The 24,398-nt window shown below is 49.8% G+C and overlaps 2 protein-coding genes across 6 annotated transcripts in view; both read right to left on the bottom strand.

Moving 5' to 3' along the window:
- Nucleotides 1-1,713, bottom strand: part of TEX264 (testis expressed 264, ER-phagy receptor) — a 30,983-nt gene extending 29,270 nt beyond the window's left edge. Inside the window, exons 1-2 of one of the 5 annotated variants that reach the window (XM_052641765.1) lie at nt 1,639-1,713; nt 574-647 (exon numbers count right to left, since the gene is read on the bottom strand). The gene's annotated coding sequence lies outside the window, so the exon portion shown is untranslated. Of the gene's footprint in view, nt 1-573; nt 648-764; nt 805-854; nt 874-1,236; nt 1,355-1,638 lie in introns of those variants that run through there. The other 4 variants (XM_052641768.1, XM_052641773.1, XM_052641780.1 and 1 more) reach the window with 4 other exon arrangements.
- Nucleotides 1,714-9,018: 7,305 nt separating this feature from the next.
- RAD54L2 (RAD54 like 2) overlaps nt 9,019-24,398 on the bottom strand; it is an 86,672-nt gene continuing 71,292 nt past the window's right edge. Inside the window, exons 12-22 of the mRNA XM_052635531.1 lie at nt 23,966-24,217; nt 23,635-23,753; nt 22,264-22,382; nt 20,427-20,526; nt 19,490-19,695; nt 18,920-19,092; nt 18,218-18,414; nt 15,697-15,896; nt 14,123-14,212; nt 11,817-11,909; nt 9,019-10,386 (exon numbers count right to left, since the gene is read on the bottom strand). Coding sequence (XP_052491491.1) covers nt 9,395-10,386; nt 11,817-11,909; nt 14,123-14,212; nt 15,697-15,896; nt 18,218-18,414; nt 18,920-19,092; nt 19,490-19,695; nt 20,427-20,526; nt 22,264-22,382; nt 23,635-23,753; nt 23,966-24,217 — 2,541 coding nt within the window. The 3' untranslated portion in view covers nt 9,019-9,394. The remainder of the gene's footprint in view (nt 10,387-11,816; nt 11,910-14,122; nt 14,213-15,696; nt 15,897-18,217; nt 18,415-18,919; nt 19,093-19,489; nt 19,696-20,426; nt 20,527-22,263; nt 22,383-23,634; nt 23,754-23,965; nt 24,218-24,398) is intronic.

Below are 24,398 nucleotides of genomic sequence, written 5' to 3'. Positions count from 1 at the left end.
GAACTGCCTGGACAAAATGCAGGCAATAAGAATCCAGGTAGTCTGATTTTCTCATTTCCACGTCTCTCCTCCCTGGGAACAGGACTTCCAGAAAAGCTCAAAAATTTAATCTATATTGGACATCTCTGAATGTCCTGAATTGGACATCTCTGAATAGGAGAAGGAAATGGCAACCCACTCCAGTGTTCTTGCCTGGAGAATCCCAGGGACAGGGGAGCCTGGTGGGCTGCCGTCTATGGGGTCGCACAGAGTCGGACAGGACTAAAGCGACTTAGCAGCAGCAGCAGGACATCTCTGAACCCAAGGCTCTTAGCTGGAAGCTCTCAGCATCTAAGTCTCCCACTTGTCTTGGGAGTCTCTGGCCCTTGCTCTCTCCGCTGCACACTTCCTGTCTCTTCAAAGGAGCTTAGTTCCTGGAACCCTTCTCTTCCTCTCACTTCCTAAACTTCCTAGACACTTCCTAAACTGGTCAAAAGAGGCGGGGAATGTACCTGGGGTCCCCGCTGAGCTCTGGGCAGCACGGAAAGGAGGTGGGGCAAGGGAAAGGGAAGAAGAAGGGCTGGAGAAGCTCACCTCTAAAGCCAGGCTCACTTTAGCAACTCATGGCATCCAGCGCGGCAGGGGCCAAAGCTCCAAGTGCTCCAGGGCTGAGGGCAGAAAGAAAATAACCACTAAGCCGGGCGCCCTGCCCTAACTGATCTCTTATCAGGGAACGCCCACAGGGGCCTCGACAAGAACTCTCCCCTCCACAAGACGTGGTGTACCTCCACCACGCCCTCAGACCCCTTAGGGAAATCAGAAGCCAGATTCCGCCTGAAAAATGTCAGCTCTTCACTAGACTTCTGGGCATACACCTCTGTACTTGGAGCGTCCTCTTCCTGGAGGGGTCCAGCCACCGCGCCTGGCCCTAAGCCAACCCCTGCCGCTGACCCTGGGCAGGCTGTGACCCCTCTCGGTTTCTCCTCGGGTCAGAGAGGCCGGAGCAGACAATCTGGGAGGGCCGCCCCGCGCTGGCTTCCTGAAGCAGCTCACGTGCGCCGCGGCGGCTGGCCCGCCCTTAAAGGGCCAGCCACAGGCAAAACTTTTAGCGCCGAAGATTTGAGAATCAGAGGGGCCTGCGAAGGGAGGAGAGGCTGCCTCCACTCTGCAATCACGGCGTCCAGCCCCGGCTCACCCTCGCCTCGCTCTGTAACCAGCCCTTTCCTTTTCAGCACGACCTCTAGGGGTCCCACGCACCTCTGCAACTTACAAGGAAGTTAAAGTTTTCAGCCACCGCTGTGTGGCGCGGCCTCAGGAGACAGGGGCGGAGTTTACGTGCGGTTCTGGTCCAGTTGTCGGACCCCGCCGCCCACCCCCACCCCTTCGCCCGCCCCGGAGTCCCTAGTCTCCGGTTGTGCCGTGCACCGGTGGCCGAGGCAGAGGGTGGCCCGAGATGGTAGAGTGGTCCAAGGTCGCGTTCGGGCCCTTGGATGAAGCCGGGACGAGCTGTGGGCGTGATGAGATGCAAAAAGCGGTTGGGCCGGGGTCACGGTGGGGACGCGGGTGGCCCTGAGGTCGCGCCCAGGCGCACGGAGGTTCCAAGCCTCTGGCGCGTGTAGAGCCACCCCGGCGAGGACACCTCCCAGACCTGGCCCTCACCTCAGCGGCCACCAGCCGCCGACGCCAATCCGCGCACGCGGCTTGGTCTCGGAGCCTGCGCGCGCCCGCCGCGCACGCTCGCTCCGCCCCCTCTCGCGGCAGGACGTGGCCGTGGCCGTGGGCGCGTGCGCGCGGGGCCCAAGGGCGGGGCCTGCCCCGCCCGCCCCGTGTCCATGGCAACAGACGTATGCCTGTCCTGCTGAGCGGTCGGGGGCCAATGCCCCCCTGTACTTTCATGCCTCCCACAAGCTACTGGGCTGCAGGTCGACGGTGACTTAGAAACGATCTTTTAACTTCTGGACTGTCGAGAGTGCCACGACAGGAGGGGGGAGTAGAGAGGCAGTCTGGGGTCCCAAACGGCTGCACCGGAGGGGATCCTTGGCAGAGGTTGGGAAGCGCAGCACAGCAGTACACCTCTGGCCTTTGTTTCACCCTAGGTACTGTCACTTTGTCTCACTGAGGGCTTCCCGACAGACCTGGGAACCGAGCAAGGCAAGACCACTTGCTCCCATTTTACAGCTGAAGCTCACAGAGGAAGTGGGATCCCATCTCGGACAGCGCAGATAGCAGCTACCTCCAAGACTCGGCGTCTACCTCTCCCCTCTTCTGCCCCCCTTCCCCCCGCCAAACGGAGCACAGAGGTGATCATTCTTCCATCCAACATTTATTGGGCATCGCTTCCTGCTAGTACAGTTCTAGGGGCTGCGGATACTAAATGAACAAAATCAAGGCCCTGACCTCCTGAAGCTCACCGGGGTGGCGGGGGCGGGGGGGGGGGGTGCACTCCACCTTCCAGGTTCCTCCTTCAGTACCCTAGAGGTGGATGGGGGAGGCCCGTCTGCCCTTTTAAGTTACGTACTCTACACATACACACACACAGTGTGCGTGCTCAATCGTGTCCTACTCTTTGCGACCCCATTGCACGGTAGCCCGCCAAGCTCCTTCCTCTCCATGGAATCTTCCTGGCAAGAATACTGGAGCGGGTGGCCATTTCCTAATCTAGGGGATTTTTCCCCACTCAGGGATTGAACTGTATCTCCTGCATTGGCAGGCGGATTCTTTACCACTGCACCAAACCCCAAGTCAACTGTAAGCTCCTTGAGGACACGTTCAATCTTCAGCTAGTGTTTTTGCTGCTGCTAAGTCACTTCAGTCGTGTCCGACTCTGTGTGACCCCATAGACAGCAGCACACCAGGCTCCGCCGTCCCTGGGATTCTCCAGGCAAGAACACTGGAGTGGGTTGCCATTTCCTTCTCCAGTGCATGAAAGTGAAAAGTGAAAGTGAAGTCGCTCAGTCGTGTCCAACCCTCAGCGACCCCATGGGCTGCAGCCTTCCAGGCTCCTCCGCCCATGGGATATTCCACGCAAGAGTACTGGATTGGAGTGGAACTACAAAAACAACAAAGCATTCTTCCAGGGCCCTGAAGATAAAACCTCACCCTCCTGAGAGGCCCAGTCCTGCAGTGGAGGGGATGGGGCAGGGGACAACTCTGCTCATAAGCTTATCTACATGACAGGCCAGATCAAGAGCTACTTAGGTGCTCCTCACACAGAGGACTGGTTGGGAAGTGAATCATTTTTTGGGGGGATCCCACTATACTAGCAAAGGGTAGACCGAGCATATGGAGGCACTTGTAGCTGGTTTCTTTTCCTTCTACTTCACACTGTTCTGTCCACAGGAAGGGAAGACTGAACCTCATCTACAGGGCTCTGGGCCAACCAGAATGGGTAGCTGACTTCTCAGAGGCACTCAGGGCTGGGCTGGCAGATTGTGGCAGTTGTGTTCTACTGGTGGATATTAGGCAGATGATCAAACCCTCTGGGTGCCCCCAGGCAAATGGATATGAAGGCATTTCCTGTGTGACCAGGAAGGGCTGGCTACTGCCTCAGACAAGACAGCCTCTCTCTGCATGGTCAGTTCTGCTTCTCAGAAGCTGATGAACTTCTCCCAGGAAACCGTTGTCTGGAGAGGCCCTTTCATCTTGTCCTCTCTGTTCACTTCCTTGAGCGTGGTAGGGGAACTCCAGAGCCCCATGTCAGAGTTCAGGATGTGTCTTAGGAGCCTCAGCACCTCTGTGGTGAAAGCAGAGTTGGCCTGTGACTGGGGCTGCAGGCTACCAGGCTTCACTGCAGGCCGCTCTCAGCAAAGCCAGCTCTGCCCTTGGTAGGGTTCCTGCAAGGCCTCTCCTAGCCACCAGGGGACAGCAGTCCAGGCACTCTCCACTACCCCTAGTAGCATGTCGGAGCAGAGCTGATCACCTAGCCTCTGGGATCATCTCCCTCCCCCATGCTCCAGTCTGTCCTGTCTCCCAACAGCCTGTATTCTTTCATGAGCCCAGATTTGGCCTTGGTCTCCTCCTTCCTTCCCTGTCCAAACAATTCCCACAGAAGCTCTTTAACCTTCCTGTAGTAAATTCCAGACAGTGTTTCCCCAAACAGGAAACAAAGCGTAGACAACCTCCTCCTCCTCCCTCTTCAGGTTGGTTCTCTCTGAAGCGGTGATTAGATCCTCTAATTCAGATGAAAAATGGAGAATGCACATGCAATGTAAGATGCTCTGCAAGCCCTGCCGCCAGCCATCTCCCACCTTCTGAAGGCCAACCCCTGGCCACTCACAGCCTAGTTAGGGCTACCCCTGCAGGACTCGCCATGACTGAGGGACCAGCCAGCCTCAAGCCACCTGGAGTCAGCTTTGCTATTTCCTCTAGAGCCAGGAAATGCAGTTTTCTTCAGGTGAGTCAAGGCAGAAAAAGTCTAGTGAACACCACAGCATAAAAAGAGCCTGCCAGCCAACTGTCTTCTGTTCCCACCCCCAGAGGTGCCATCTCAGCATCCACACTGCTCTAAGTTATATCACCCAGCCACAGAGCTGTTCAGACAATTCCTTGATTAAACAACACTGCCTTCTTCAGTTTACATTTTATTTTACAAAAAGAGAAATAAAGAAAACTGATAGGCAGTTATACTGACTTACAATTGTTCTGTTTGCTTTTTTAAAAAAGTGACATGAAACACAAGTAAAAATAAATACGTCATAGAAACAGCCAGTTGCCCAGTCTCTAGGGCAGGAGCACCTGCCCTGCTGAGAGAGGAGGGAAGCCCGTGATCACACCAGCAGCTGGAGCACTCAGCTACAGGTGCTCCTCAAAGCCAGGCGCAGGTCCCAGGCCTCAGGGGGCGTCCTGAGGAAAGAAGACGGAAAACCAAAGCCAGGTGCCAGGTCCCTGGGGCCACCTCATCTCCCCCTGACTCCCCCTGGCAGCAATGTGGCCTTAGTGGTTATCCATTGCAACCCCCTCAACCCACCGTGGACCCCCTTCCCCGACCCCTCTGGAGAGGGTACAGGAAAAACACAAGTCGGGCAGGCTGAGGGGATTCTTCTGGTGAGTCCCCAGCCCACCCTGAGTAACACAACCAGACAAGTCAGTTTACACCCGTGTGCACATAAGCACATCTGTGCACACACACACTCTACCACACACACACACACACACACACACACACACACACACACACAAACCTGGACTGAGCTCTCTTCCAGGGGAGGGCCCTAGGTCAGGTCACAGTATGAGGTCCCCTCTTCTGAATATTATCCCAATAGTGGTAACGGAGTACTCAGATCTCCCCCGGCCCCATCACTACCGCCTGTCTAGTTACCTCTCCCCCACACACTAGATGATGATAGCAAACAGACCTCTGAGAGAGGAAAGGAGACCAAGTCCCCAAACCACAGAGAAGGTGGACTCTGCCTGCTCAGCAAGTTCATCGTTAAGACTCGGGTATTCATAAAAGGACTAGAGCCAAGCCGGTGGCACAGCACACACGCAAAGGGGTCACAGTGGAATATACAGGGCAGAAGAGTCAGTCAGGAGAGTCTGCAGGTGAGTGAGTGGAGAGCATAACCTTCTCAGACAGACCATGAGGTGCAGACATCTTTCTTGGGAACAGTCTGCCAAGGGCCAGAAAAGTCTGCTAGGGACCTAAAGGTGGCAGGAGTTCCTCTCTCGGGAGTTTTGGTGCAAGGAGAGTCACTGAGCTGGGTGCACAGGAGGCCACTGCTCAGAGAGGAGAGGCTGGTCTCCTGTAGAATCACAGGGGACTGGGAAGCACGAGGGGGTTATGAACAGAAACAGAGAAACAGGAATGTAAAGCCCCAGAAAACCTTCCCCCAAGGGATGAGGACTCAATTCAGAGCGATGCCAGGCACGCACAGACAAGAGTGCCTTGCTCCGACTGCTGTGGGAGTGACAGTCCCACTCAGACTGCTAAAAGCTTGGTTGAGTGTTTCAACCTATCAGCAAAATGTTACCCCAGCTACTTGCTTCATGTCCTGGAGTGGGAAATGTTCATATTTAGCTGTGAATCACAAGTATATATAGATTCTACACACTAGTTCCTAGGCAGTAAGAGTTCTAAGGACCAGAGATATCCTGAAGTCAGAAGATGCTTAAGACAGATGCTTGAGAAGCATAACTCGAGGCCGTGAGAACTCTGCAGATATCTAATTTGAAAATGATATGGATCCAACATGGTTCACTTACTTTCTCACTTCAATGGCTAATCTGTCTCTGTTGAATTTTTATCTACAAAGAAACTGAGACAGCAAATCAAGCATTACTACAAGTGATGTAATCCTGAATCATTACATAGTACTATATCCCCAAGATTGAGGACTTAGGCTAAACCAGACAGACGGGGCATGAGAGGCCCTTGAAAACACACTATGGAAGACAGCAGTGAGGGAAGATGGCTAAACCTGATCTGCCCTCCCTCTTACCATCCTTCCCTTACTCAAGCCAGAATGGTGGGTGGGCATCACTGCCAAGTTGTTTCTCATCAGAGGAACAGTAAAACATCATTCTTAGGTCCTGAGACAGCTCCTGCTTCCCTCACACATGCATGCACGCTTGCCTACCTGCACACAGAGATAGCAGAAATGTCAGAGAAGTGTTTTCAGGTTCATTTTTTTTTTTTTTTGTAAAGGAAAACCACGAAACCAGCAGCACTCTAATTTCCCATGATCCTAGCCCTACTCCCTTATGCAGCTTACTCCCTATAAGCTGCATAAATCAAAGAAAACCTTGTCTACCCAGGACAGCCTCCCAAAACTACGGCCTCTCCTGAGGTGAAGCACGACTCAGCCCCTAGAACCACTGGGAAGAGGGCAGGCTTGTAATGGCACTGAGAACACCCATTTGCTTCCCGGTACCTTTAAAAGCCCATCCCTCCAGTGACTGATTTTAGTTCCTTGCTGGGATAGTTTCTGGAGTCTCACAGTCTGCTGCTGTGATTTCCTAGAGGCAAACTCAGAAATAACCCTCCTTCCCCAAACACACACACGTTCTCTGGGATCCCAGTGCTCCGGGGCCTTAGAGACATCATTTGTAGCCCGGGTGGTGAGTGTTCCCTGCAAATCAGAGATCCAGGCTAGCTTACTCCCTCTGCACCAGCCTCAGCCAGAGAGCCCACTCCAACTCAGCCCCTTCACCATTCATTCTTGGGATGCATCCAAGAAAGCACTGTTGGAACTGCTGTTTTTAAATTATTAAAAATAATTTGCATAGCTAAATTGTAGATCTAAGGCTTCTATGAAGAGGAGAGTTAAGTATCTGACAGGGTGCTTATGAAAACAGAAAGCAAGCTCCTGAAGTTCCACTTCTGGTGTAACTGAACAGTGCACGCATACGCACACGCACACGCACACGCACACACACGCACACGCAACAGCCATCTCCTTGTCTCTTCTTGGGGATAATAACCCAGAGTGTGCTAAGACCCCCCCAACAATGGAAATGGGCTGTTCAGAAGAGCTGCAGAAGCAGCTACTATGAGGGGCGACCCGGCTAAGCTGCCCCCAGGGCTCAGAAGAGGCAGGCGCGGCAGCTGCCCAGCCAGTGAGGAGGGACCAGTGGGAAGGCGGTACAGCTCTGAAGCCAGTCAAGGCTTGTTTTCCCTAAAGAACTGCCCAGCAAGGTCTCAGCAGTAGGGACAGAAAAGCCAAAAGGAAGACAGTGCTTAAGCTTAAAGACTAGATACCCCTCAGCCTCCAGCACTGGTGATAAGGGGAGACTCAGAATGACCGATGTGTTATGATGATTTAAGGCTTCTACAGAGGAAGGGCTCCTCCACGTTCCTTCAAAGAGGATGGAGGTAGCAGACACCAGGGCCCACACTGATCACCCGATATGCTGAGGAAGCCAAACATTTCCCGATATGAACTCAACTGTCTGTTCTGTCAACCCAGCAGCCACCTACACCCAGCTTCACTTTTCAGCATAGAGCCTGCCTCTAGGGTCATCCCAAGAGGACACACCTCCGAATCTGGGGTCACTTACTTTCCAATTGCAAACTCCATGATCCTAAGTTTCAATCACTGTGTAATGAGTCGCATCATCACTAATACCCAGTTGCAGGATTCCCCGAACTTCCTGAGAGGCCATTTGCTGAAAACATAGTTGCTTAGTGTAGACCTTGATCAAGGCTGACTCTCTTTCCTTGGTCAATTCGCCATCCACTGGGATTTACTAACCAGCAGCTGTGGGGTCTGAAACATCTTAAACTTTCCCTTCCCAACATCTACCCTCCTTACCCTAACCTCCCCTCCCACCCACCCCCCAAAAAAAGAACCAAGACACATGAAAAGTCCAAATAATAAATAATTGCCCATAAGAAATAAATTAACATGGAGCTCTCTAATGGGGAAGGAAAGGAAAGGCCAAGAAAGGCCGCCAGGACGGGCAGCTGGGGGCACGGCTCCATCTTCGTGAAGAACGTCTTTTCTGGCCACAACTCCACGACCTCCCGCTCACACTCTGCAGTGCTTCTCCCTCCCAGCTTCAGCACACTGACACTCTCTCACACGCCCAAAAGGCAGATCTTGCTCAGAGAAAGCCACTGGGGAAAGAGAGATTGGTAATGCCCGTTTTCTCTGATCATCTCCCCCCAGTCTTGAATCAAGTGTGGCTCTGATAACCGGGGACTTGGGTTAGCTGGGCCTGGTCTTCACCCAACTAGAAGGAAACTTGTGGTTCCCATGGCTCTTCTCCTGGGCTCACCCTGATGTTCATAGTAATAGTTGCCATGAACCACCATGCTCTGATTTCCATTTTATAAAAGATAAATTCATTTCTTAGTTTCCCCCTTAGTCCCTCCCTCCCTCCCTCCCTTCCCACCCACCTGCACCCCTGCTCTGTTACATACATGTAAGTACATATACACACACATACACACACACGTACACACGCACACACACCTGGTCTGCTTCTTTCCCATCCCCTAAAAAGACCCCACTCTGCATGGAATCTCAGTCTGCCCACCCTTCTTCTCTTCCCCTCCCTCCCTCCCCTCCCCTTCTCCAGACCAAGCTAAGTCACCCAGTAAGGCAGCTCTCTCGGGAGAGAATGTTCCCAAAGACAGAAATGGGACGTGAGCTTCCACCCTCAGACGGGCAAGCAAGCAAGCAGACAGCATGAGCAAGGCAGGCAGGAAGAGAGGCAGGCTGCCCTGCCCCTCCATTCCTGTTTTAGGTCCCTGATTTCCCACTATTGCTGCTCTGTTGGAATTTTTTTTTTTTTTTTTTGCCTCTTTTGTTAAAACAGCAACAGAGCCCTGCCACCTATGGTCAACCACCCTTCTTTGAACTCTTCCTTTCCCCTCTTGCCAAGGGCCCTATTCTCAGAAACCCCAGATTGCTGCCTTCCGTCTGGGTGGGCGACCTGCTGGGGGCCCCGAGTGAGGTGGAGAGGGGATCCCCAGCTATTTCCCAGTGACCTCTATTACATCATCGTCCTTATCCTCATCATCATTGGAGCTGAACCCCACCTCAGCAACCTCATGAGAGTCAAATGGAGGCACCTGGGACCGGAGGAGGCCACCAGCTGGGTAGCCTGTGTGTGGGGATATGTAGCCGGGGTAGACAGACATGCCCCGAGAAAGGTTGCTGGGCAAGACAGGGGAAGGAAAAGGCGCGAACATCCTTGGCTCGGACAGGAGTGGCTGTGAGAATGGGAGTGAGTAGCTGGGGAGTATCCCTGTTACAGAGGGGTTGAGCATGAAGGAGGGGTTGCTGGCAGTGACTGAGGTAGCCGTGGAAGAGGAACTGACGGGGCCTGCTGGCACCAGAGGGTCAGTAGTCACTGGAAACACCAGGCGGGCATCTGCCAGCAAATTGGACAGCTGGTAGTAGGAGGGGGTACTGCCCATGAACAGGGAGTTCTCCCCAGCCTGGGAGGTGAAGGGGGGGGTGAGGTTATGATTTAAGGAGACGGGTGGCATGGCAAACCCGCCAGAAACTGGATACCCGTGTTCATACGGCTGCACGGGAGCTGGCAGATGGCCCTTCCTGGACCGCCGGCGGGCTGACTCCTGGGCAGCAGGTGGGGTGGCCAACTTGCGCTTGTGGCCCCGTAAGTCCAACACTGGGTGCCTGTCGCCACAGGGCTGGCCGGTCACCAGGAGGGAACTATTGAGGCAATGAGCCCCATGTCGAGGCTCAGTCCCGAGGGTCCCAGGAACAGCACTGCTGTCCACAAGTGGAGCCGGGGGGCCAGGCAGGGCGGCACTGGAGCTCGGGGAGCTCTGGCGGGACTCTCGGGCAGCAGCCACATCCGCATACTGCTGGAGCTCGCTGATGATCTCCGGGCTGTCTGGAGAGACGGGCCGGGCCAGCCCCTCGGGCTCAGGGGCTTTAGGTGATGAGGCACTGTGTCTGCCGTTGCTTGTAGATTCGAGAGAAGGCCCCTGGGAACCTGGGGACAAAATGTAGGTAACTGAGAACCAGAATGGCCAGGGAGGGAAGGAGAGGATAAGACAAAAGTCCATTAGGGAAAAAACCCTGTCCTGTGGTTCTCAAAATTCAAATAGTTTCCTGTACAAACAATATAATCTAGTCAACTTTTCCCAGTCACAAAGAAAGAAGTCTTTTGATCTAGGAAATAAGTCCATCCAAGGAAAGACTTGTAATCTCGCTGTAGCTCAGTTCCCTGTAAAACTCCACCAAGGTGAATCCTATGAAATAATGGATATGAAATGCCAGATCATCCTTTCAGTCAAACACTTTCTGGGGACAAAGATGGTCAGTGCCCATGATGGGAAAAAAAGAGGAAAAGGAAGTTTAAAAAGCAGTCTATCCTGGTTAAAAACAAAACAAAATCCATGGCCATGAAAGATGACTGGTACAACTAAGAAATCTAAAACGGCAAGGCTAGTAGGTAATTATTACAGAATTGTTATACTTTTTTTTTTACTGTGATAATGGTGCTGTGATTAGGAGGAGTACACATTAATCTCAGCAAATGTGTACTGAAATATTTAGGGGTAAAATGACATGATGTCTTCAACTTACAAATAGTTCAAATAATAGGAAAGGAGAGAAAGGAAAAAGTTTCTGAAAAAGGTATCAGCCACCGGCTAGAGCTGCAGGGTACGTGGGTGCTCACAGTGCTTTTCTTCAACTTGTCTGGTGTCTTGACAATTTCCATGACAAAAGCTGAGAGCAAGAACAGTTTAGTTTCACACCTCATGGTGGGAGGACAAGTGAGACCACTCCCCTAGCTAGAGGGGACTTTTGCAAGAGTTCTTAATGTTGTTTCTGCGCCACACGTATGTTCTTTGACCTGGCAATCTGACTTCTAGGAATTTTTCCTATAGATACACCACGTGACTGTGAACCAGAAGCATAACGGAGGAGCAGAACAGGTCCAGGCACAGGGAACTCGGCAACGCGCTGCGTTATACCCATCTACCTGCATCTTGTGCAAACCTTCACCGAGGAACATCTCAAGGAAGGATAAGAAACAAGCACTGAGACGCACCAGTGAACGAAGAAAAGAACAAACAGTACATTACAGGAAGTTCAGCATTTGTTTTCGGAATACAAAGTTACATACATATATAGTATGTGCATAACATATATTGTTTTAATATATACACACGTGCACATACATATCCCTGTACCATGTACATGTATAGAATATAGAATATCTCTTGAGAAAAAGACAAAAAACAAGAATAAGCACTTCCAGGAAGGAGCAACAGATGGCTGGGAGTGCAAGGGAAGAAAAACTTCTCACTTTACTCCTGGTGAACCATGTATATACATTGTCTATTCAAAAAATAGTAACAAACCAAACCTGTCAAAAATGCCACGTAGGTCAATGGAAAGTAGAAGCCACTATACCTGAGGCAGCCATCCGACCATCTTCAGGGGCCTTTGGTTTGCCAGTCGCCCGGACAGCAAAGATTCGCCCATCGCTGGTACGGATGTATGTCCCTAAGGAGAAGCATGAGGCAGACTATGAGGAGCAGACATGCAATACAGCCAGCCCTGGGAACTCCAGGCTTAGCCACTGTGGGCTCAGAAAGAGCTATAAAAGTGGTCTCACACTTTCTCTCAAAATCCCTGCAGTGAGGAGTGGGATGACTGAGCTGCGGACCCAATATTACTCCTTTACTCCACAAACACTGTGTGACTAACATATACCAGACACTGTTCCAGACACTCAAGTATATACAAGACAGAAAAGGGCCCTGTGTCTCATGGAGCTCAACTCTGGAGGGGGAGACACACAGTCATACTAGGAAGTATCGGGAAAGGGTAAATGCAGTGAAGGGAATTAACAGGGTGCTGTGAAAGACAGTAAGTTGGCTCCCTCTGTTCTGGCCCAGGGCCTCCGGTCTGGGTCCTCCTCTTGATTGGGGAAGAAACAGCCTCACTGCCTCAATAACTGCCCTCCCTTGGTAGGAATAAATCAAGATGGGCATTCTATTCCCATGTGGCACTAGTCAACCTTCCCTTGGTCTTGGGCATGTCTTCTGATCTAGTTTTTGGTGCCAGGGCTGCCTCTTGGCCAGAGGTCACCATATTTTTTTCTTAAAGCATCAGTTGGTAAATATTTTTGGCTTTGTGAGCCGAAAGGGCTCTGTTGCGACTACTCAACTTGGCTGCTACAGCATGGCAGCTGGGCATGGCAGTGCTCCAAAGACCTTTATGGACACTGATATGTGAATTTCATATACTTTTCATGTCACAGAATAAATGCTCTTTTGATTTTTTTCCAACCAACTGAAAATGACTGAAGATATAAAACCCATTCTTACTTCACAAGTATAGTAACAGCAAGCAGGCAAGATCTGGCCCGTGGGCCACAGTCTGCATACCACCACCGCCTCCCAGCTCTAGGCTAGGAAGAACCTAGTAAGGGGGCTGTGGACGACCTTCTCTGGGTATCATGTATTTCACAGCATCTTTTCCCTGAAACTAAGGGTGCTTTAACCCAACAGAGACTAGGGCAAAATCTCCTTACTAAACAAAGACCCTCAGGGAGCATCACAGAGCACAAGCTGACATGAAATAAAGGCTTTAACTGTATTCTGACACCAGCCGGGATTTCTCCAGAAATCCCATCTGGAGAACTTCATGAGGCCAGAGGCAGCAGACTTTTCAAATGACCACACTCGAAAATTCTGTCATGTAACCCAGGTATACTAATTCATCCACCCACTGCATTTCCTAGTTGGAGATGTCTACTTCACCCTAGTCAAGCAGCTAAGACAGCACAGCGATACAGGTGTTTGCTTCTAACCTACTCCATTCTACCTTGGGCCTCTCCGTGTGCCATGCAGCTGTCAGACATTAAGCTTTTGATCGCCAGGACATCCATCTTGGATAACAAACTGACAGCTGTCAGGCACAGCTGCTAGCTCAACTACGAGATAAGCCACCTGGCTGCTCTCACCCTTGAAAAGTTCCTTATTAGAAAGCCTGGGGTAACCTGGATAAATAATCCTTGAGTGATTCTCGCCTTTCCTTTCCCACACACCAATTCCCACTCTTATGTTTTAAATTCACCAATAAAGAATAAACCTGTGAAACCCCAGCCACTTTTGGACCCTAATAAGACAGAGACCCAAGCCCACACACTGACTTTCTACCTACCACCTTCCTGTGTGGCCCTGGAGTATGCTGTGTGCCCTAGAGGACCTGTGAGTAATAAGCCTTGTGTTTTCAAAGTTGCCTGATGGTGGTTGCTGAGGTGCATCCTGCCATCGTGATAAGAAAAACAAGGGCTGGTCCAGTCACAACACTGGCTCTCAGGAAAGGTATGCGGGGCTGGCCACAAGCAGTGCAGGACCGGACGAGCCTCTCAGGCGTTCCTGGCTGGTGCTATCGACAGCTGAGACCAACGCAGAGCAATGAGTTTCTTCAAACCCACTGTGAGAGTCTCCACAAAGAAGATGGCAAAATACAGAAAGGCAGGGACCACAACCCCTTTCTTTTAAGCCACTGACAGCTATCCTTTAAGCCCACCCCAAACTGGCTAAGCTCCTAGAAATGTTATTTTCTCAGGCTTCCCCTACGTTCCCCCACTCTTATAGGATGATTCCTATCCCTGCTCCAGCTCAAGCCATATGTCCTGATTCTGCTGGCCAGCTCACCACTCTCAACCAAAGAGAGGGGAGGGGGCTCCTCAGGCAGGTGCTCACCTTTCGTCCCACGGATGATGTGGATGCTCTCGCCAGCATTAATTCTTGCCTGTACGTCTGTGGAGCTGTTGAGCCCGGGAATAACAATATCTAGTGAAGACACAGACCTCAGATTTAGATTACATGGGGCCTGACTGAAGAAGGGGGAGAAAAGGCCAAGTTCACATCCACCCTTCGATCCTCAAGGGTTTTCCTAAAGCACCCCAGTGGAGCAGAGGTCAGAACCAAGGAAGGGGAAGCAAGCAGTGCTGCTCCCAACTGCCTCAACAAAGAATACCGTGAAAACAAAACACTTTTCAGAAACCTGATCATCCTTCTCATCAATTTTCCTTGGTTTAATTTAAAAATTTCAGTTAAAAAAAAAGTTTCCGTTCAAATGGTTATTTCTATTTCCTTTCTCCTCCCTAAGCAATTTGCATGTATCTGCTCCTATCACTTTAGGTTCCAAGAGGCCACATGTCTTCCTTGCTGGTATTACTCCTCACCTAACTAAAGAATGAAGAGAAGAGTATTTTCAAGAATCAGGAGAGAAGTAGGATTATGAGAGGCTGTCTCTCTTTTTTTTTTTGGCTGTGCCACATGGGATGTACCTTAGTACCCCAACCAGGGATAAAACCGGTACCCACTACAGTGCAAGCACAGAGTCTTAACCACTGGACCACCCACCAAGTCCCGAGAGGCTCTTTGTTTTTAATTTGTTTCAAAAGAAGTCTTTTTTACCATGAATATCTGTTAATTTTCATACTCAAGAAAACCAATTAAGATATTTTCACTAAAATGAATTATCATCAATATTTCTAGATAACAAGATGAAAAACAACATCATGAGGTGCTTTCCTTTCCAACCACTCTGAACCACAGAATCAACTGCGGGGATGAATGCGCTGCCCACCTCTGACTGCTGGCCCCTCATGCTCGATCCACATTAAACTTACAAAGAACAAAGTAAGGTCTTTAACTAAGGACGCTGAGAGCTGTCCTTCATGCCCAGCTGACCCGACAAGCCAGGCAGGACTCAATACACTGACCCCTCACTCTGAAGACAAACCCTATGTCCAGTGACATTCCCACAATCTCTAGAAGATTCCGTGTCCATCCCACCCACCACATTCAATAAAACCCAGTACTGTGTTGTTACTCTTAAGATATTTCATTAGACTACATATTCTTCATGATTAGGGACTGCTGCCTTCTCTATTTCTACTTAGAGTGCCAATGTAGTATTGCCTAGAAGGCAGACATTATTTAATCAATATTCCCTGAATGAACAGAGGGATCCCCTGGTGGCTCAGATGGTAAAGAGTCTGCTTGCAATGTGGGCGACCTGGGTTCCATCCCTGGGTTGGGATGATCCACTGGAGAAGGAAATGGCAACCCACTCCACTATTCTTGCCTGGAAAACCCCATGGATGAAGGAGCCTGGCAGGCTACAGTCCATGGGGTTGCAAAGAGTTGGAAACGACTGAGTGACTTCACCTTCTTGGGCTTTCCTCATAGCTCAGTAGGTAAAGAATCTCAACAGAGGAATTTTAAAAGGGACAGCACCCCTGAAAGAGAACTCAGAAGCTCCCAACCTGTTGTGGTGACCACCTTCTGCACAAGGACTCCCGCACGCTGCAAGTAGTTGATCGGGAAGTTCATAGCTGGGTTTGTGCTGGAGGCAGAGCTTACACTGCCTCCCAGCGGGACATGCCGTGGCATCATGGGGATCGGGGTGGACTGTACGGGACGAACACTGGCCACGGGCTTCTCATCACTCTTCAGGGTTGGCTGCCTAGGAGAGAAAGACAAGCACACCAACAGTTTGGCAAAACAGCCCTTACTTACCTTTCTGCAAGACTGCTAAGCCTCTCCAGACTTCCTCTTTCTATAGCCAGAGAGCTGCTGACAGAAGGATCAAAAGAAGCCACAGGGTATGGCCAATTAAAAAGGAGACTGGAGACAGAGCAGAGACAGACACAGCGAGGGATAAAACCTCTCGGTGTCTGAGAAGAATCAGATGTCAGTGGAATAATGTCTTCTTGGAAATGTGAGGTGACATCTGCTCCTCTAGAATTGGGACTGCCTGTCTACATGCATCAGGAGTTTGTCCTTAGAAGTCAGAAGAGGCAAAGAGTCATGGTGAGGGGTGAGGGGCGCACGGGTGCATGGTGCGTGCTAACTTCAAGACAAATGGGGACAAATGGGTGGAATTTTCCCACTCACCAAGAAAAAAAAGGCCACAGGACATCACATGTGCTGGTGACCTTGAGCACATCTGTCCAACATTAACTGTCATCACCCTCTGAATCCTCAAGTTTCGTAAGTAAGGCAGACACCTCTCTCCTCTGCATTACTTTTCAGTGGACTTCTCCTGGGGCCAGTCCCCAAAATGGCTCTACAGTCATAGCCACCACAAAAGCAGGAGCAGGCGAAACACTGCGCACAGAGGTCGCGCTTCTAAGTGGCACACGGCTGTGGCCAGCCTGAGCCCTGCTTGTGCATCTCTTACTACCAACACGCCAAAATGCTGTCCTGTGGTCAACGAGGCATTCCTCATTCCTTTCAGCTGGATGCTGGTGCCTTGAGGAAGCTACTCATTTAAGGGTTCTGAAACTAAGTCCCTGTCTCTAAGCTTTCTAAAGTCTGTGGGCTTTAGTTCTGGGAAAGAGACCCTCTGGGACTGGTGTGTTCTTCCTCATCTGACGGAAAACCGGCGCATAACAGAACACACTTTTGTGTCACGCTGCTGGAGCAGGCCTGCACGAGTGCCCAGTCACTGCTCTCAGGCCGCCTCTAGGCAAGCCCTGGGGCCCTGCAGTTGGCCAGGATAGGCCAGAGAGCACAGCACGCTCACTGGGGTCTGGGGCCCTACTCAGACATCAGTGGGGCTCAGGAATCTAGCCCAAGGCCCATATTCTGCAGAGGCTAAGGCTAGGAATTTGGGTGGGAAGGCCTCCTCACATGTACCCAGACAGAATAAGGAATCAGCAGGATCAAATGCTGTGAGAGGCCGATGCCCTCCACAGGGCTGCGGTTGGGCTAGAAAAGGAGCTGGCATCTCCTTACAGCCCAGCCCATTTGTCACACCTTGTCTCCATATGGTTTTTCTCCCACTGGGTTCAGACTTAGTCCATCCCTGTTGTTACAAGGAAAGGCCCAGGAAAGAGAAAGAAAAGGGGTAGAGGACAAGAGAGGGGAATGTGAGCGGGCAACCGTGTCTTGGAAAATGACACAGAAATAAAGTCTGAAGTCTTTGAAAAGATAGTAATTTTCTACTCGGAAGCATCTTACACATAAAAATTGGCAAATTTAATCACAAAAGTTTAGTCGTATAAAATCTTACATGGCTTCATTCAGTTCCTTTAGAAGCTCATTTGGCAAGCTTTTTGAACATGGAACATTCAAAAGAAAAAGTTCTAAAATCTATCCTTCTTAAAATAATTACTAGTATCTTTAACTCAAGGTAATCAAACAATGTAAAAATGCAAACCAAGCAAGCAGGAAGCTGATGTGATAAAGGCTATGAGGCACTCTGTCTTCTACTGAGAAGATAAAAAAAAGTACTGATAACTATTCTATAATTTCCTACAAAAAGCCTCTGTCCCTGCTTATCAACTGGCTTCCATGCTGTTCCTATCCTTAATAGTTTTGGAAACTATACTCAAGAAAAAGATCTTTTCGCTCAGGAATAAGGCACAGACACGGAATGAGATCCCATTAAGAGCACTGGAATTCCTTGAGTACGATTCAAGGCCCAGAGAAGACCTGGCCTTCACTCTTGAATTTCACTGCGAAATGAGGGCTAGGGCCAGGATGCTGCAGATAGGAGGCGGCTGTGGGGGAGGCCTGGGAGTCTGTGTTAGGGGAAGCTGTGCCTCCTGGGGGGCCAGAAGGACTCTCCTGAATCACAGGACCAGCAGCTCACTCTTCCAGCCAGAACCACTTAAAACACCAGGGCTGCAGTACTGCTTCAGCACCTCATCCAAGAGCAGAAACTGTCCATTCAAGGCAGCCTAAGAGCAAGTTGTAGGCCTCCTTTTATTTACAAAAGGAACAGTTGAGAGGTCTGGGCCTGGCCCAGCAGCACGCCTTCCTCCCTTTGCAGTGACTCACCAGTTTCTCTGACTGAAGGCAGGGATGCTGGTCAGGCTCTGGTCGCTGGCCGGGTAATACTGCGCATATGATGGGCGGGTGTAGGGGACTGACGTACGCTTGTCCTCCTCGTAGCTCTTCTTTGCTGCCTTTTTCTCAGCCTTGGTCAGCTTGTGATCCTTTCGGTTAAGGAGCAATGACTCATGCTCAAAAGGCTCCTGGGGACACAGGAGGATGTTGATTTAATTACCAGTCTTTGTACCAACATGAACGATATACAAAAAGCCTTACTTTGAAACCATGAAAAAGCTGGCTGTCTACAGTACTTAGCAAAGAGCCTGCTCTCAGACTCATAGGCACATTTACTCTTTCTGTCAAGAGCATAAATTCTCAACTCTAACCTGGCACCAGCTTTAGACAACCTATGTCTGCCTTCCATATCAAAAGAACAGGAGGGTTCAGAGAATCACCAGACTACATTTTCAGAACTTCTTTCGGCTAGGAAAACTCACCATGGCCAAATTATCCTCATGGCTGAGCTCACACTGCTAGGATGAGACAAGGATAGGATAGGCGATGGGGAGAGGGGAGGGGGACTGTCTGGGGCAAGAAAAAGAACCAGCTGAGTTAATCTGCATGAAATAAAACTCTGGATGAAGCAACCAGGCTTGCCTCCCTCAGTGGAGAGTGCAGTACTGGGGCACATGCACACTGGGGTCCCACCTTGGTGATGAGGTGAGGGTATTTCAGACAGGCAAGTTGGAGGACTGGCTCCTTGATCCCCTTTACATTCAAGGATGTTTGGGGAGCTGGCTCCTTCTCCACGAAGTGCAGTAGGTTCTCCACCTCCTTTCGAGTAAAGTTCAGCATCGGATTGAGATCATCCACCACCCGATCTAGAAGGGAAAAGCCATGAGGAAGTCAGGTCTCGGCAAAGGAGACCACAAAAGCACCGCTCCAAGGATTGGCAGAGAGAAGGCACGTGGTGGGTGGCGTAACTGTCACTAATATCTAAAACACCTCAGGCCACTCCATACCTAAAGGTCAAACAGCAGGTCTGAGACCCTCATGAAACAGAAATATCTTAAGAGATACCTGCATAACCAGGCTCAGCTCTTATCATTAAACCCATCTTCAACAATTTGAGCTAAACGTCCTCATAAGCAATTATTTGCATCAGAAATCAAAAGCCTGCCTGTGTTTCCTCATCCTGCCCCTCTCCTCCCCTCCTTTGATATAATTAGAATGGCAGTCTGTATAAATGTCCTCTTCTGAGCCTGAGAGATGGCCTACCTGACATGCCCTGCTTCGAAATCTGACGGTCATAGATCTTCTTTTCGAGGGTGAAATCAGCCACAAGACGATAGATGTGACAGGGCTTTTTCTGGCCGTAACGGTATACCCGACATACAGCCTGAGCATCATGGCAAGGGTTCCAGGAAGCGTCAAACACCACCACTCGGTTGGCACCAATCAGATTCACGCCCAAACACCCAGCCCTTTAAAATACAAGCCAATAATCACAGAAAGTGACTAATTTTACAGACAGTTTTCAGATAGGTTTTAACCCCTGTCACTCCTACCTGAATATCATCCTCTTTATCCTAAGCAGAACATATTGGAGGATTCTGCTGAAGAACAGTACCTTCCTCAGGCACTGAAAGGGTGCCCTGAAGTTCCAACACAGAAGTACCTACCAGCTCAGAAAGAAAATCCACTCTCCCATCCCTCTGTGATGAGTGAGGAGTGATGTCACTGAGTGAGGGGAAGTGTCTGTGTATCAATGTTTCTGATGTGTTTGGTCTAACAGCTTGGGAGAATGACTGGTTTATACCCTATCAAGGGCATTCTGATGCAGCAGGCAGCACAGCCTTCAAGCTGCCTGGCATGAGACAAATAATGCCATCAGTCTTTTACAGTTATATTGCACTTTGTACTTATTAAAGCATTTTCACACTCATCACATCGTCTAAGCCTCAGAACAGTCCTGAGAGAAAAGCTAATTATGACCACTGTGAATGAAAGTCTCAGAGAAATTCATGACACTATCATTATTACCCTCCAAACAAAATTTCCTTTGGGGGCCCCCTCTCTCACCTCAAAAACAAGTCACAAATCTGAGATCTCTATCTCTCCTGACAGAACTTGGACAAGCCTTTGGGGTTCAGGCCCGTGTGGCCAAATGCCCTGAAGGCAGCCCTCTGACTTCCCCATTTCAGGATCCACTCACCTTGTGGAGAGAAGGAACAGCCAGGTGGTGAGGTTGCTGGGATCATTGAACTGATTAATGAGCCGCTCCCTCTCAAAGGCAGGGGTGCTACCATCTAGCCCTAGAAGAGAAGGAAACAAACAAATGGACAGATGAGGACAGGGATACACAGAGAAATCAATGGGCAAACGGATTTTTAAAGCAAAACAAGACAAACACCACAGTGCTCAGATTCCATGCCCTGGACATTCTGTAGGCACCTACCATGAGACCCAGGCACCTATCAGCTGTGTTTCTCCCGTTAGTACCTTGGGTCAAATCTAAGGCCAAGGTTCCTAGACTTCAGAGTGCATAAGAATCACCCTAGTTAAGGAAGCCTGGTAAGAACTGGTTTAAGGTAACTGCTCTGCCTCAGTCCTGTGAGTGAGTACAAAAGGACCAAGGGTTTTATGTTTTGATAAGGAAGGATGATGTTCCTTCACCAGGCAGGAATCCACAGTTAACAAACTCCTAAGGCTAAGGAGTTGCTTGAAGGAGACATCAAAAAAAAAAAAAAAAAAAAGATTTGGAGCAATGGGATGGGACACTGGAATGAAAGGAGGGACGCTCACAAGAAAGACAAAAAGTAGGCTTCAGTTAAGAAAAAGGAGTAAGGGAGGAGGGGTTACATTTGTCACCTGGAGGAAAGCAGAGAAGAAGGCAAAACTAAGGGCATTAAATACTACATGGAGAACTGAATTACTACTGATGTAGGAAGCCTGGTATTAACTGCCTGGTATTAGAGGCTCCCTCAGTCAACACCCCAACCTGGCTTTCAACCTGAGTTGAAACACAGGTCAGCACTGATTCATCATGGGACAAGCCTACAGTCAACACACAGATCTTGGCTGGCTGGAGTCTCCTCACCATCCCCTGACTCTCCATTTCTCTCAATCTTTCCTTTAGGCCAGGGCTTCTCAACAAAAGGGATTTCCCCACCTTGCTCCCCCATAGGGAACATCTGGCAATGTCTAGAGACGAGTGGGTCGTTATAACTGCATGGATGCTACTGCCATCTAGTGAGTGGAGATAGGAGATGCTGCTAACACTCTACAATGCCAAAGGCAGGCCTCTGTAACAATTAACTGGCCAAAATGTCAATATCTGGTCAGTAAGTGCCTGAAGTCAGTAATTTTCAACTTTTTCCTTTACCACCCCATTAAGGAGCCTTTAAACATTATTTTTTTCCCCCAATCACCATGCCCTCCATTAAATTTTCATACCACAGATATACTGTATACTATATAATTAATTCATTATATGCATATTTGTGCTTTATAACTCTAAAAAGTTCCCATTTTTTGGTCCCCTGGTGACCCGATTTTCACCTCCTTAGGGACACCTTCTCCCCCAGTGAGAACACATGATCTGGGCTTGTGCTCACTGTTCTTGTGTGGCCTAGGATGATCTTTAGGCCACACCAGCTCTGTATATTCAATTTCTCTCCATCTTTGCAAGTCGAGTCCAAGTTCCCCCTTCTCCAAGCACCCTCACCGTGTCGATTCTGTCCGTTGTAGAACTCCCATGAGGGCAGTCAGCCAGTGCTACCTTAAATCTGTTCTTGCATGCCAGGGTGATGGCAGGGCGTCCGCCTTCAACATTTCTGCCCTCCTCGTACCTGGCCTAAGCTCCCCAGCCTTCTGTAGTAACTCACACACGGCAGCTTGCTTTTAGTATCTCTCTGCTCCCTAGCTAAAGCACAGATCTTCCTGCGCATGTGATGGAGAATGGAGGACGGAGGAGGAGAGAGGAGAGAAGGAGAGGAAACCCTTAGGCAGACCTTGCCAAGGCTCTGCAAACAAAGCAGCAATGAACTCACGGAAGTAGCTGACGTTTCGAATCCACTTCTGTACTCCTTGCCCCTCAGCACCAGGTAGACAGGGCACTTCTCGCTTCCCTAGGAACTCCTCGATTAGAGCCAACGTGGAAAGGCTCTGGCTGAAAGGGACACGTTTGGTTCAGAAGGTTCCCGGACCCGAGGGAATCTCGCTCCCCAGTAGGCTCCCCTCTGAGAATGAGAGCTCACGCATCCAACTACCCACAAAGAACCACCCTAGCTCATGAGGGAAAACAATCATCCACACACTTATCACCAGCACCCCACCAAAAAATTCTCTAACCTAGTACTTCCTTGATGGAAAAAACCCTGAGATTTAGCTCGGTACAGAGTAACACATGGCATCAGCATTAAAAACCAACACTGTATGAATATACATGAGGTCGAATTATAGGCCACACGCAATATTAGGATTTTACTAAGGAGACAGATCATTTAGCTGTTTCCAAGTTAAGCAGAAAGCTAAACCATAAAAGCAGCAGGACACTAGGCTCTGGCAAAGTCAGAATCCCTGCTTTTTCATCAGAGTATGTCACAGATGGGAACCCCCACTCTGAGACTCCCAAGCCAGGCTCCTGCCACTTAGCTCTCACCAGAGCATAATCTAGTTGGAACAAAAGAGAAGCAATCTGCTTTACGCCTGTTTCTCTGAGAGGTGAGGCCTTGATGGGACTCAGAGCTCTCTCAAAACTGGGAATAAATAACATCATTTATTTGGCCTTATATACAAAGCTTTAAAAAAAGGTAGGGGGAGGCTGGGGATATAGAAGCAGATTTGACCAGAGGTCAGCAAATGTTTTCTGTAAAGGCCCAAATAGTAAATATTTTTAGGCTTCATAGACCATACATAGTCTGTGCTACATATGTTTCTCTCTTTTTTTTTTATTTTTAAATTTTTAAATTTTTTATTTTTTCTGGCTACACTGTGCAGCTCCTGTGATCTTAGTTCCTCAACCGGGATTGAATCCGTGAGCCCTGCAGTGGAAGAACAAAGTCCTAACACTGGACCGCCAGGGAAGTCCCTGCATATGCTTCTTTGAAAAAACAAAAACAAAAAAATTCTTTTAAAATGTAAAAACTAGCTCTCAAGCTATACAAAAACAGGCCAGATCTGGCCTGGGTCACAATCTGAAGGATTAGACCATGATTTCCAACATAGGAACCTAAGGCCTCAAGTTCTCTGCAGAGAGACTGCACTGGATAAAAGAAGAAGCTCTGAGAAACGAAGTGCGAGACGCACTGGTTGCAGAGGCACGGACGCAAAACGAGGCCAGCACAACCCGGACAGTCTCAGGCTGCAGGCGCTGTGTCAGCCTTTACCAAAGACACACACTAGGGAATTGCTGTTCCTACCTGAACACAAGGATCTTGTCTCCAAGCTTCACACTTTCCTCAATCAGGTGGAAAAGCAGTACCATCTTGGGAGAATTCTCCAAGACACCAGTTTGGTAATTAGTCAAAAGGTCCTTGGCCTGTAGGGGAGGAAATGAGGCAGCTTGGAGCAGGCCGTAGCCAGACTACCAGAAATACAATTCTCACCCTCAAAGGCAGTAGCTCACGGGCAACCTGAATAGGTCCCTGCAGAGATCTCAGTGGACAGTGCACTGTGCACGCCCTACCCTCTCCCCACGAAGGCTCTCCACCATCCCCTTTCAGCAGTGGTGTATGGATCTGCCTGACTCACCCATTCATATGTGACAATGCTGTTGCCTCGCTCCTGGAAAGGGTTGAAGCCGACCCCTTGGAGGAACTTGCTGTTGGTCGCCTCTCCCACTGAGGAGGCCAGGGCGCTGTCCTCCACCTTGCCTCTTGTTCCCTGTGACGGGCAGCGGGCACTAGTTCCCGCTGAACCAAGCTCTTCCACGTCCAGGTCTTGCTCATTGGCCAGGTTCTCCTTCTGAAGGGCTTCATACAGCACGTCGGGATGATTCCAGATCTGAGGTTCAAGTTAAAGGGGAGGGCAGAGAACAATCTAAGGGTGTCCCACGGAGTCTGGCAACAGGCACTTGCCCACACACACCTCCCACAGCACCCACTGTCACACCCCAAATTAAAGTCTCCCCAACCCCATCACAGCCAAAGAGCCTGTACATTTTCACTAACCGACTCTGATTTCC

Source organism: Budorcas taxicolor, chromosome 1, assembly GCF_023091745.1.
Source record: "Budorcas taxicolor isolate Tak-1 chromosome 1, Takin1.1, whole genome shotgun sequence".
Classification (NCBI taxonomy): Eukaryota; Metazoa; Chordata; class Mammalia; order Artiodactyla; family Bovidae; genus Budorcas; species Budorcas taxicolor.
This window is presented reverse-complemented; position numbering and strand designations above follow the sequence as displayed.